Raw genomic sequence first — 11,925 nt, forward strand, 5'->3', positions numbered from 1 at the left:
CTTACTATCCAATACTACTCAGCAATTCAAAGGAATGAACTATGGAGACATGCAACAACATAGATGAATCTCAAAAGCATTATGCTAAGCTTAAGAAAATAGACATGAAAGACAACTTATTGTGTGATTATGTTTATATAAAAGTCTAGAAAAGACATAACTATGGAGACAAAAAGCAGTTCAGTGGTTGCCAGAGGCCAGGGTAAGGGGCCTGCACTGACTGCAAAAGGGCAAAAGGAAACTTTTGGGGTGATGGAATGTCCTATATCATATACATTTGTCAAAACTCAGCTAAATATATACTATAAAGTTGGTAATTTTTATTGAATGTAAATTATTCCTCAATAAAATATACTGATTTTTAATATACTGATTAAAAGAAATCAGTAAAGATGCATTAACAAAAGAAGAAATTTAAGTGGCAGATAGATTAAAAAAAAATTAACTTTACTAGTAATCAAAAAATATACCAAGGTAAATGATTAACACAGAGGTCAAGGGTTTAGACCCCTGTACAGGCCAGCTGCCAAAATGCACACACACACACACACACACACACACACACACACACACACACACACACATTTAAATTCACTATCATTTCTTCAATTATTTAATTGACTTAAAATGATTACAGTACCTAGTGAATAGTACCCGAAAATGGGCATTCTCTTACGTTGCTGGTAAGAGAGCATGAAGGCACCACTTTTCTGAGAATACAAAAATATGTTTCAAAAGCCTTAAAAATACTCCAACACTCTGATCAAGCAATTTAAGTTCTAATAATTTACCCTGTAGAAATAATCAAGGAGGTGCAAAAAAATACATAAACAAATATTTATATAACACTATTTATAGAAGGTGGCCAAATTACGGTTCTTTTATAGGATAGAATATTTAAAATACACACGTGTGTGTATGCACACACACACAAATCCACAATCTCCTCTTGGGTATAAGAAGCAACAAATACTATCTTAGTATTTACCACTAAAACCCCTTTAGTGGCAAATAAGGAGCCTAGGATTTTAGATAAGTAAAGTAAATGTATATACAAAGTCACTACAATACCTACCAAAAACTATATCTATCAACTACAATATCTATCAAAGTGTTACTCTACCTTTATATCACTGTCAATTTTTTCCCATTCTTCTTCAGTAAAACTGGATGCTGTTGCTGCAGGTTTATCTTTCCTCAAAGCTCTACTTTCAGGAGCCAGGCCTTTAAGACGCTTTTCACAAAATTCTGTAAGTTCAGGATAATATCCTTCCTCACCAGACCTTAACAGAAATTCATAATTTTAGATAGAGTTAGCACCTTATTTAGAGATCTAGACCAGTGGTTTGCAAGCTGGATTCCATGGAACCCAGGGCTTCTGCGGAGATCTCAAGAATGATGTCTGGATCTCCACTCCTGGAGCCTGGGCTGCTGGTTTCCCACTCACCTCCCTCAACTAGCGTAACCTCCATTTTTACCTGCTTATCTATGATGTGTTGCAATGAAGGAAAAAAAGAATTCCAAAGAAACCAATTTCCATCACACACTTTAAAAGGTGAATAAATAACATCTCTCCTTTTTAACATATATATGTTCATTTTGAACATGAGGTAATTTTAACTTAAAATGGAAATTCAATATTAGAAACAGGCACAGAGAGAGAATTTGGACTTCCTTCTCAACAAGGAGTTTATATTCATAGTTTAATTTTTATTTTCAATGGGATAGCAAGAAAATAGCAGAGAAACAGCGTAGACAAAATACCCCTAAATTCAACAGCTTAAGAAACAAAATTTCTTCCTCAGAGAGTTAAATGGAGACATCTGTTCTTTTTCGTTTGCTTTTAAGGAAAACCAGTCTTCCCATTCTCTTTTAGGTCTGTTCACTCTTACATTTCTAGAAAAATATTAATAAATCCCATTTTCAAGTTAAATTTTAAAAAACAAGGGCTGGTTGGTTAGCTCACTTGGCTAGAGCACGGTGTTGATAACACCAAGGTCAAGGGTTCAGATCCCTGTACCTGCCAGCTGCCAAAAAAAAAAAAAAAATCCCAAGTCCAAGTCAATACAATACCATATAATTTAATTAGTCTATTCACAGAATTTCTTAGAACCAAAATAACTATGGCTTTCAAACTATTTGATCCCATAAACTTCTCATTTTTTTCAATCTTTGACCAAAAATAAATGACAATATTCTGCTGAGAAAAACAAACGGGAAAATAATATGATTCTTCTTCTATTTCAGAAATAAAAAGGTTATAACATCAACTCTGGCTGAGGACAAAAGGTAGGACAGAATTCTAAAGGTGATGAAAGAAAAGAAGGAAAGAACACAGTGATAAGGAAGAGAGTCAGAGGAAAGAAAAGAGAGAACCACTGCAGAGCAATAGGAATACTACTGATGTGCTGGAAAGGAGCAGTTCATGCTTCACAGGTGCCTTCTGCAATAGAACTTTGGTCTCCAACTGAAAATAGCTCAAGAGATCCAAAAGAGGTGTCACAGGTTGGTAGTCTGTTGCTTTGCCTCCCATGCTTCTCCTGGGTGACGGAGCTGCAAAGGATTACTCAAAGCCCATCTCTTCTGAGCAGCAAGAGACCCCGCAGGGTTTAATTTCCTGGAACCCTCAAGAGCAAGGCATTCCTTCCTTTGGGAATTAACCATGAATTGGGGTTCTCTCCCCACATTTATTTTCCAGACCAGGAACTTACAGAAAAAGAACATAGGTGGGGTAATAGTTTAACAATAGAGGCTGGTAACAAGCAAGGTGACATTCCATAATGCAATTTGCAAAAGGTTAAGTTGATACACCAACAAAAGCTTGGTCTTAGCAAACATTCTCTCTCCCTACAGAAATTTCCCAGTATCTTTACATATTAATCAGTAACTTGTCTGTCCTTGAGCCAGCAACCTTGCTGTGCTACAATTCTTTATCTTACAACAGAGACTAGCCTGGGGAAAATTTCCTGTATTTTGCAAGTTTAACATTTTTGCATGTACTTTTAAGAAGTCAGGCTAAATCTGAAACTGCAAGAAACTTTTGCTTTGTAGTATACTCCACAGTAGTCCACAAGGCAATATTTATTGAAGTGGGTTCCCTGACCACCTGCTTATAAAATCAGCCAGCTCACTTGTCAAAAACGCATTCCTGGGCCCTACCCCAGATTTCCTGAAGCAGAATCTCTGGGAAAGGGGCCCTCAAATTTGAGTTTTTAACAATCACATATGATGTATGTTAAAGTTTGACAATCAACACCATGGAGCTCTATCCTGAGAAGGCCCTAATTCCCTGCCTTCTGATATTACCTTCAGACCTCCCCGTCATCCTACATGTGGTCAGCTTACAGTGAGTCACCCTCTCTTGCTGTCAGATGATATGAAGTAGGAAAGTGCCAAAGAACTGACCTCCTAATGGTTACTTTCATAGCTACTTTACCTTTTCCTAGAAAATATGGAGGAAGCAAGAAAAAAGCCCTCTTGGATACTAATCAGCTTAAGTCTCATGGGGAAGTAGACTTAGCCAAAACCCTCCAAACTAACCACAGGATCAAAACCACTATTTTGTTGTTCTGGGCAGCTGGATGGTAACAGGGATCAAACCCTGAAACTTGGTGTTATCAACACAATGCTCTCACCAACCGAGCTAACCAGCCAGCCCCCAAACCACTATTTTGGAACCTACCATGGGAAAAAATAACAAACAATCGCAATATCTGAAAATTTTCTCCAATATTTCTAATGTAGCTTTGACTTTTAGAATGCAACAATAAAGTTTAGATTGGCATAGTGAAACATGAAATGATTTTTAAGTGCTTACCTGAGCACACAAAGAATTTTTTCCAGGTGTTTAACATCTGAACATTTTTCAATATACTTGAAATCCAAATGTTCAATGGGAATTTTAAATGTTTTTGTTGTTCCAAACCCCCACAATGATGGATAATCTTTGGCAGTCATGGCTAAAATATAGGATAGGAAAACATTTACAAACCTAATACATAATAATATTCATTTAGATAGGAGTCACCATCTAAGGACTTGTGTAGAAAAAGAAGTGGAGTGTTCTCCAAGGAGGAAGTTTACTTGTTTTGAACTCTCTCCCCGATAACAACAGTTAACATGTATGGAGTTAAATTACTGTGCCATACGTGGATTATCTCACTTAATCTTCACTTAAGCTGGAATACAATGACAAAGCAGGTTTTGGCACTCAAACTGCTTTTTAAGATATCTTTTAATGTTGATTTTGAATGACCTTCCTCTACTTTAGCCGTTTGTTAACATCCCAATCACCCTTTGTGATTCAGCACAAACATAAATAACATCTTTTCTGTAACTTTCCTTAATATCACCTTCTTTTCCATTCCATGCCCTCCTTACATTCCCTACTAGTCACTGCCATCAATGAATAGCTCCCAGAAATGTGCTCCGTTTTTGTGTGTGTGCGGCTGGCTGGTATAGGGACAGAACTGTGTTTTAACAGCACTCTGTACATACCTCTCTCTTAGCACACAGCACACATTCTAATTATGTTTCTTTGTCTTACCTTCTAGATTGCAAGAAATTGTACTTTATTCATCCTCATAGCTCCAGGACTACCATAAGTAGTGCCTTATACCCCTTAAGAAACACTTGCTGAATTGAATTGAATTGGGAATAAGGAAGCCCTGGACAGTTTCACTCTAATACTACTGCTGCTAATGATGATGATAATAATAACAGTAACAAATATTTACATAGTTCTCAATGTGTGCTGGGCACCATTCTAAGTGCTTTATATAAACTATAAGTACTTCCGAAAGTACGTGGAAAGATTCGTATTATCTTTCAATTCTATTTTTCTCTGAACTTTTGGAAGTATCCTCATATTACCTCATTTAATCCTTCAACTACTGTATCAGGCAGGTTTTATTTTAAGCAGAGAGCAGTAATATCAGTCAACATTTATGGAGCTAAATTATCATGTGCCATAGATTTATCTCTCTGAAATCTTCAAAACTAATCTCATAAAGGATGGGAGTAATTATTACTCTCATTTTACAATGAGCAAGTTGATAAGTAAACAGGATATGAATCTCAGGAAGTCAACTACAGAGGCCACATACTTAACTGTAGTACCAGTGCTTTTCAAACTGCAGATGGCAACTCATGAAATCAGTTTAGTGAGTTGCAATCTACATTGTTTCATAATCAGGTAGAATAAAAAAATTAGACGACCCAGCAAATAACATTAATGTTGTTTTATAAAAACTTTTATTTCAGGTCTATGTAAATGGAAATTATGTGTGTACATAAATGCATATGGATTTAAAATAAAATATATTTGTTACTGTGGGTCATTGTCAAAAATTTTAAAAAGCTAACACCTATTGGGTGCTTATTTAAAAAACGAGAAGTAGCAATGGGTCTAACTGGTAGAAGTATTTCTTTAAGTATGACTACTCTCTGGGAGTGTAGTAGACCTCTGTAGAAAAAGAGGACACTCTGTCAGATTCTCCTCCATATTCCTGCTGGCTTTGATTTGGACACAGAATACAGATGACGGTACATCAGCTCTGGGATGAGATCCAGCCGAGATATTAGATTGCAGCTTTCACACCATACCTGCAAGGCCCCCTATGATAAATGGCTCCCATCACAATGATAACCTTAAAGGTGGAAGTTACAGGAAAGCAAGATGAACTTTTGAATTATTGATGCTGCCCCAAATAGAACAGGTTGCCTTAGAATTTTTCCGAAGAGCTGGAGGATCTTTGTTCAGAAAGATTTTAAACATCTAATGGGATTAAAATAGATTACCTTAAATTGAAGGTATCTTGCAACCCCTAAGAGTTTATGATTTGAATAACAAATATAACAAAAAACATATGAAACGACAGAGCCATCTCTTGCCTAATCAAATTTCATTATGAACACTGTTTTAACATTTCTCAGAGAATTCTTTTTTAAAACTACCATTATTTTTTTTTCTATAGGATACACATTCTCAAGATTACTAAATGTTAATTCTCAAATTCCAAAAAACAAGTTATACAATACCTCATTTGCTCTTTAGAACTCTTCAACATCTGTTTGAAAATTCTTTGTCTGATTAGGAAAACCTTTGGTCTTAGCTGGATTTAATTTCTTCTCCATCATGCCGATCCATATTCACTTCCCGCATTTCCTAATTAGTTTATCAATAACAACCTCCAGTGCAGACTATGGACTAGTAACAGCAGCGCCAGTACCGAGGCACCTTCTCGCCAGTACCGAGGCACCTTCTCTCCAGCATCCGCAGGGCCGAGCGCCCCCTGCAGCCGAAGACCGGAAAGAAATGGCATCCTCCGGCCATAGCAACGGTTTCTATGTACAGCGCGGCCGAGAAGGTGGCTTAGTCCTGGACTGGCCCGGACCCCAGAGCTCTACAGCCAACGCGCGACGGTCTGAAATTGCTTCCCAGCCCTTGGACTGGGTCACTGGGACTGGGGCCGGCGGCAGACCTAGGGAACTCGTGAACCCTCCACAACACCCACCACCCTCCGCAGCCTGGAAAACCCCGATGGTTTCCTTCGCCCAGGAAGGAGCCTCGTCCCACAGCACGCTCCCTCCAACTCTGGTCCAACGGTGCATTTGCTTCTCCACCTCCGCCTTTCACCCCCTCTCCCGGAGAGAGGCACTGTGATGGGGAGACTTACCTTATTCCTGGGTGGCAGGTACCCGCGGGCACGCACCCACTCCTCAGGCCCCGCGTGGCGCCGCAGCTGCCGAGGGAGAGGCGTGTCGGCCCGGCAGAGACCTCCGCGAGGGGGCGGAGGTTAGCCCTCTGCGGGATGATTGGCTGCTCCCAGAGTCCCATCCCACTGACCGGCCTTACAGGCCCCAGCTTCACCTTCTCCACCATCACCAGACATGGAAACATTTGAGCACAAGTTGAAGCGTTTTAAGAGTTCCTCTTCCTCTCGTTTTAGTTTCAATTTGTTTTGGAGTTAAAACGCTGTTACTGTTGTCATCCTAGACTGCTGTACTCCCTGCTAGGTAAGCTGATATCTGCTCCTACTTAACTATAAAAACATAATTAAAATTTCAGACTAAACTCTTTGTCGTGGGGAACAGCATCCATCACATGCCCCAAGTCCTGTAAAGTCACTTCACATCTCCTTCCAGCCAGCAAACTTCCTCCAAAATTATGCCGAGTCTAAAACACTCAGCCAACCATAACTTCACATCACTTAACTTACAGCCTCGAAAGAAATCCTTTTAAGTATTTAGGAAATGGTTATAATTCCATGTGCCTTGTAATTTTCTTTTCACTCACACGTAATGTTTTCTTTTGGTTATAATTATTCTTATTTATGCTGAATATGTAAGCAGGATAAAAGGCAACTTGTCACTAGTTTTCATGGAGATAAAAGATATTGCATCCAACAAGGGAATATAAAGTGAGGCCTGGTAAGGTCACATAGCCAGCTAACAAGGGGCAGTGAGGGTATGTGGACCCAAACACTTACACCAAAGACCATACTGTTTACTAAGCTCTTAATTATTAACCAATCCATCAATTAAGTCCTATTGACTCAACTTCAAAATGTACCTCACAACCAGCTGCTTCTCACCCCTCCACAGCTATTACCCTGGCCCAGCCATCATTATCATCAGTCTTAACTATCACAGATGGTTCCTTACTGGTTTCCCTGCTGCCACCTGTCCCTAAGTAGCCATTCTCACACAACAGCCTGAGTAATTTTTTAAGTCTTAAACCATGTCACTCTCCTGCTTACTGTCCCAATGGCTTCCCATCACAAGGCCCTAAGTGAGCTTGCCTCTGCCTCTCTGCAACCTCATCTCCTCCCACTATCCCCCTATTCATGAAGTTTGAGTCATGTGAGCTTCATTCTGAATTGGGAACAAGACAAGCTCACTTGGGGAGCTTGTCAGAGGACAAGTGATATGTTGGCTTCAAGCTGAAATTTACTAATTCTTATATTTATAGAGCACTATTCAAAAGAATCTTTTAAAAAACAATTTTATATCAATTTTTTTCTTAAAACTGTCCAAGTAGGTAAGATGTAAAATTACTTTCAATTTATAGATGAAGGGTGCACAAAGAAGTGGCTGACTGAAAACACCAGTCTCAAGTTGAAGTTATAATTCCTTGTCAATTAAGTTGCTCTGTCCAGTTAACCAAATAACGATATTCAATTAAATTCCTGATATGCAAAGGACCTATGCCGAAATTAGAAGTTAAGAGTAACTACATCATCCAATGAGTTGGGGTTAAAATGTTTAGGGGATTGTCACAAAGACATCATATATTGGGACTCCCATGTCTAAAAAGGACAAGGCCAAGAAGGAATATAGCAGAATTATAATTAGCTAAGAAAGCAATGTACAAAGGAAAATCTGGACCAAGAAAGTACTCAAATCTGAGCATGGTAGTACTTCAAATAGCACATAATAAATTTATAGAATTTAGTATATGAGGATGGTAGCACAAATACAAGTGGATGGAGTTTGGATGTGTTGTCCCCTCTAAAACTCATGTGGAAATTTGATCTCCAATGTAGCAGTGTTGGAAACTGATTGAGTCATGGGTGTGGATCCCTCATGAATGCATTAATGCTCTCCCTGGGGGAGGGGGGATTAATGAGTGAGTTCTTGCTCTATTAGTTCCCATGAGAGCTTGTTGCTTAAAAAAACCCTGGCACCTCCTCTCTCTCTTGCTTCCTCTCGCCATGTGATCTGCTTGTACCTGCCGGCTGCCTGCCACTTTCCACCATGAGTAGCAGCAGCCTAAGGCCCATGCCAGATGCAGCTGTCCCAGAATCGTAAGCCAAATAAACCTCTCTTCTTTATAAATTACCCAGTCTCAGGTGTTTCTGTTATAGCAACACAAAACGGACTAAAACACAAGTGTTTTTAAAAATGGCATGGATAATTTTTTCAACAACAGGAAGAGCTATGAATAAAGTTGAAATATATTTAATCTTTAAAATGAATGTTACTGGGGGGAGGGGGTAGAGAGAAGGAGGAAAAGGATGAATTGATAAAGGGACACGAAAATCAATATATTGTATATTGATAAATTAAAATTTTAAAAATCTTAAAAAAAATATTTTCCCCTAAAAAAAATAAAATAAAATGTTAGGGAGGCTAATATGACATTCCATAACTATAGAATCCTTAAACAGATAAGAGTATAACTGTGATCATCAATTCCACATCCCTAAGATCAAAGCAGATGATTTAAACATTTATTCAATAATTCGGTGTAACCCAATCCCTAGTCTTTTTATATCCTAAAAGCAGAATTGTTGACTTTAGTGAACGATGACACCTGGGAAATTGCATCTGACTTAATAGCCTGCTTCATTCACTTTGTTTCAGATTAATTTTGCCTTACAAAAAAAAGAAACCATTAAAGTTTCCCTTCCCCCTCCCAAGATTTAAAAAAGTCAAGCATTATATATACAGAAAGGCCAAGTAATAAATAAAAAACTGAACTCAAAATGATGTATGCACACTGACAGCAGTATACTAGTATACTCTGTACCAAATGATGCCAAAGAGTTTACAAACAGTTGGTGACACAGAACAGTGGTTTCCAAGGACCTTATTTAATCAGACCTTCAGAGGGCTCTAGAAACCTTCATTTTTAACAAAGACCTTAGAAGATTCTAGGTTTTGATTAAAAGTGTTATTGAGGGAAGCAATCTTAACATTATTGTGTGTCAGATTACATACACAATAAAATTCAAAGTCAGGGGCTGGCCAGTTAGCTCAGTTGGTTAGAGCATGGTGTTATAACACCAGGATCAAGGGTCTGGATTTCCGTACTGGCCAGCCACCAAAAAAAAGGCATGTAACTGAACAAAAAATGTCCTCATACAAAGTATTAGTAGATACCTAAATACAATATACTTTTAAAAATGAAATGAAATGAAATCGTATGTATATAGTTGTATTCATAAAGATAAGTATGCTAAACTAAAAGCTATACAACATTGAGAAACATTAACAAGGCAAATCCAAGTACAAGCGAAGACACTCTTCTGAATTCCTCTTTCATCGAGCATCAAAAACCACCACTGTATTAAACTGAGTTAAGGGCAAGAAAGTCTTAAAAATTATATAAGATTTAAAACTTCCACATCACTTTCTCTTTGCAATAAGGTAGCCTGTTACTTAATTTAAAATGCACAAGAGCATGGAATTTACTATTTTCTATGACACTGGAGATGAACTAAAAAAAAAAAAACTACTTCAATTTTTATTATTACCCTTTCCATGATACAAAAGACCAATGCATGAAAAAACACTTAAGCAATGCTGAAGGTGATAACTTGGTGACTTTTAAAAATGGGTTAGTTACAACATAACAATTTACTCTCCATATTTGGGCTTATTTGTAGGCCGCACTTTTTCCATTAGGTGCTATAGACAGTATTTGTACATTTCCTCGTATAATTTAGTTTCTCCATAAACTCAAGCTCAAGAATGAGTACTTATATAAATACAGAATCCTTAAAAAATAAACTCATGAGAAGCAAAATCAACTAGTATTTAGATTATTTAGATACTATACACCAGTTCATGGAAATGCTAATCATGTTTGTTTTTTAAGTAATCCGGAAGTTATTACTATTTTTACCAGAAATTGGTCTTTATCAACCCCAGCATTATTCTTCATTTCCCCCTACCTTATAATTAGAAAGCATAGTTAAAAGGATACACCTTTTAGTCCTTTTTTTGTACATTATTCTGTATCCACATTCTCTGCATCTGATTGGATCCCTGGATTTTATTTCATTTTCTGTGTGACATTCTAGAAAAGAAAACACATTTACTTGATGCCTAAAAGGAAAACATTACAGATAAGTAAATTACCTTAACTATATTTTTCATATAAAGCAACCCAAAGCACTAAAATATACTCAATCTCAAGGGTATGCTGTTATTACTAAGTATATTAAGTAGGAAAGAAAAGAGTTGTGGGCAAGCACTTTTACCAGGAAAGAAAATGAAATTTTAATGAGCGGTTGGTTTTTTTTAATGGTTGCTAAAGTACTCTACTTTGAAACTTTAAAGATAAGTAATGCATTTAAGCAAAGAATAAACATAATAATTTCTTAAAAACTTAAGTAAAACATTTTTACTTTATGTAAGTTCTTCTCTTACCTCCACAGATATATATCATTGGCTGCTGCTTTGGGGGTTGAACGTCCTTCTGGGTGTCCATTGTTAGTCCCTGAAATCACAGACTCAAATACTGAATATCTCAAAGAGGCTTCTCACAAGTCCAACCATGCCCCATTTTCCTCAGGAAAAGCTAAAAAGGTCCCAATTCCTAATCTGTACTTCCTCCCCAAACCTTAAGGGTTAGGTCTAAGGACGAAACCCACACACAAAAAAGTATTGAGCGGTTACCCCAAACTGGACACAATAATACTTTATACATGTTATTTCATTATAATCTTCCCAACAATCCTAGGACGTATCACTCTTATTTTACAGATGAAGAAACCGAGGCTTAGAGAAATTAATTTGCACAGGATTACTCAGCTGCTAACAAGCAAAGAGATTCATATCTGGCTGTAAAGCTCGCATTCTTATTTAACACAAGTCCTGTTTTTCCAAACTTTAGCCGGACATAGCAAAAAAAAATTATATCCCTCAACAGGGCAACAGACTAACCAATGGGAAAAATAATGAAATAAACATCCAGGGGCTAAACTAAAACAAACCAGGCAAAGGCAAGCAGCATCAACTCTATCCCCCGTTTCTCAACTCTAACTCTACACTGGATCTTTTTAACTTCAAGTGTCTTTCCAGTTTGGGCCCAGAAATCCCAGCCCCACACTTCCTACCTACGCAGCACCGCGAACCTTCTCACTCCTTGCTTCCAAACACAACCCGGCTCGCCGTTGTCTCGGAGCCAACTTCCGG

The 11,925-nt window shown here is 37.8% G+C and overlaps 2 protein-coding genes across 2 annotated transcripts in view; both read right to left on the bottom strand.

Annotated features, from left to right (window-relative positions):
- The window catches only part of SPAG1 (sperm associated antigen 1), a 77,281-nt gene extending 73,324 nt beyond the window's left edge, over nt 1–3,957 (bottom strand). The window contains exons 1-2 of the mRNA XM_063079844.1: nt 3,818–3,957; nt 1,124–1,283 (exon numbers count right to left, since the gene is read on the bottom strand). Coding sequence (XP_062935914.1) covers nt 1,124–1,283; nt 3,818–3,957 — 300 coding nt within the window. The remainder of the gene's footprint in view (nt 1–1,123; nt 1,284–3,817) is intronic.
- Nucleotides 3,958–9,576: 5,619 nt separating this feature from the next.
- POLR2K (RNA polymerase II, I and III subunit K) lies at nt 9,577–11,925 on the bottom strand. The gene is made up of 4 exons (XM_063079914.1): nt 11,847–11,925; nt 11,158–11,227; nt 10,712–10,804; nt 9,577–10,067 (listed from the first exon to the last, which is right to left on the bottom strand). Exons 2-4 carry the CDS (start codon nt 11,216–11,218, stop codon nt 10,045–10,047), a joined length of 177 nt encoding a protein of 58 aa, XP_062935984.1. The 5' UTR covers nt 11,219–11,227; nt 11,847–11,925; the 3' UTR covers nt 9,577–10,044.

Source organism: Cynocephalus volans, chromosome 15 (genome assembly GCF_027409185.1).
Source record: "Cynocephalus volans isolate mCynVol1 chromosome 15, mCynVol1.pri, whole genome shotgun sequence".
NCBI lineage: Eukaryota > Metazoa > Chordata > Mammalia > Dermoptera > Cynocephalidae > Cynocephalus > Cynocephalus volans.

Bases quoted from the DNA above. Each gene is read 5' to 3' on its own strand.
- POLR2K (XM_063079914.1), bottom strand. From the start codon at position 11,218: ATGGACACCCAGAAGGACGTTCAACCCCCAAAGCAGCAGCCAATGATA. The intron at 10,805-11,157 runs GTAAGAGAAGAA...TTTCTTTTCTAG, and splicing joins AATGATATATATCTGTGGAG to AATGTCACACAGAAAATGAA. The intron at 10,068-10,711 runs GTATCCTTTTAA...AGTTTAATACAG, and splicing joins CAAAAAAAGGACTAAAAGGT to TGGTGGTTTTTGATGCTCGA.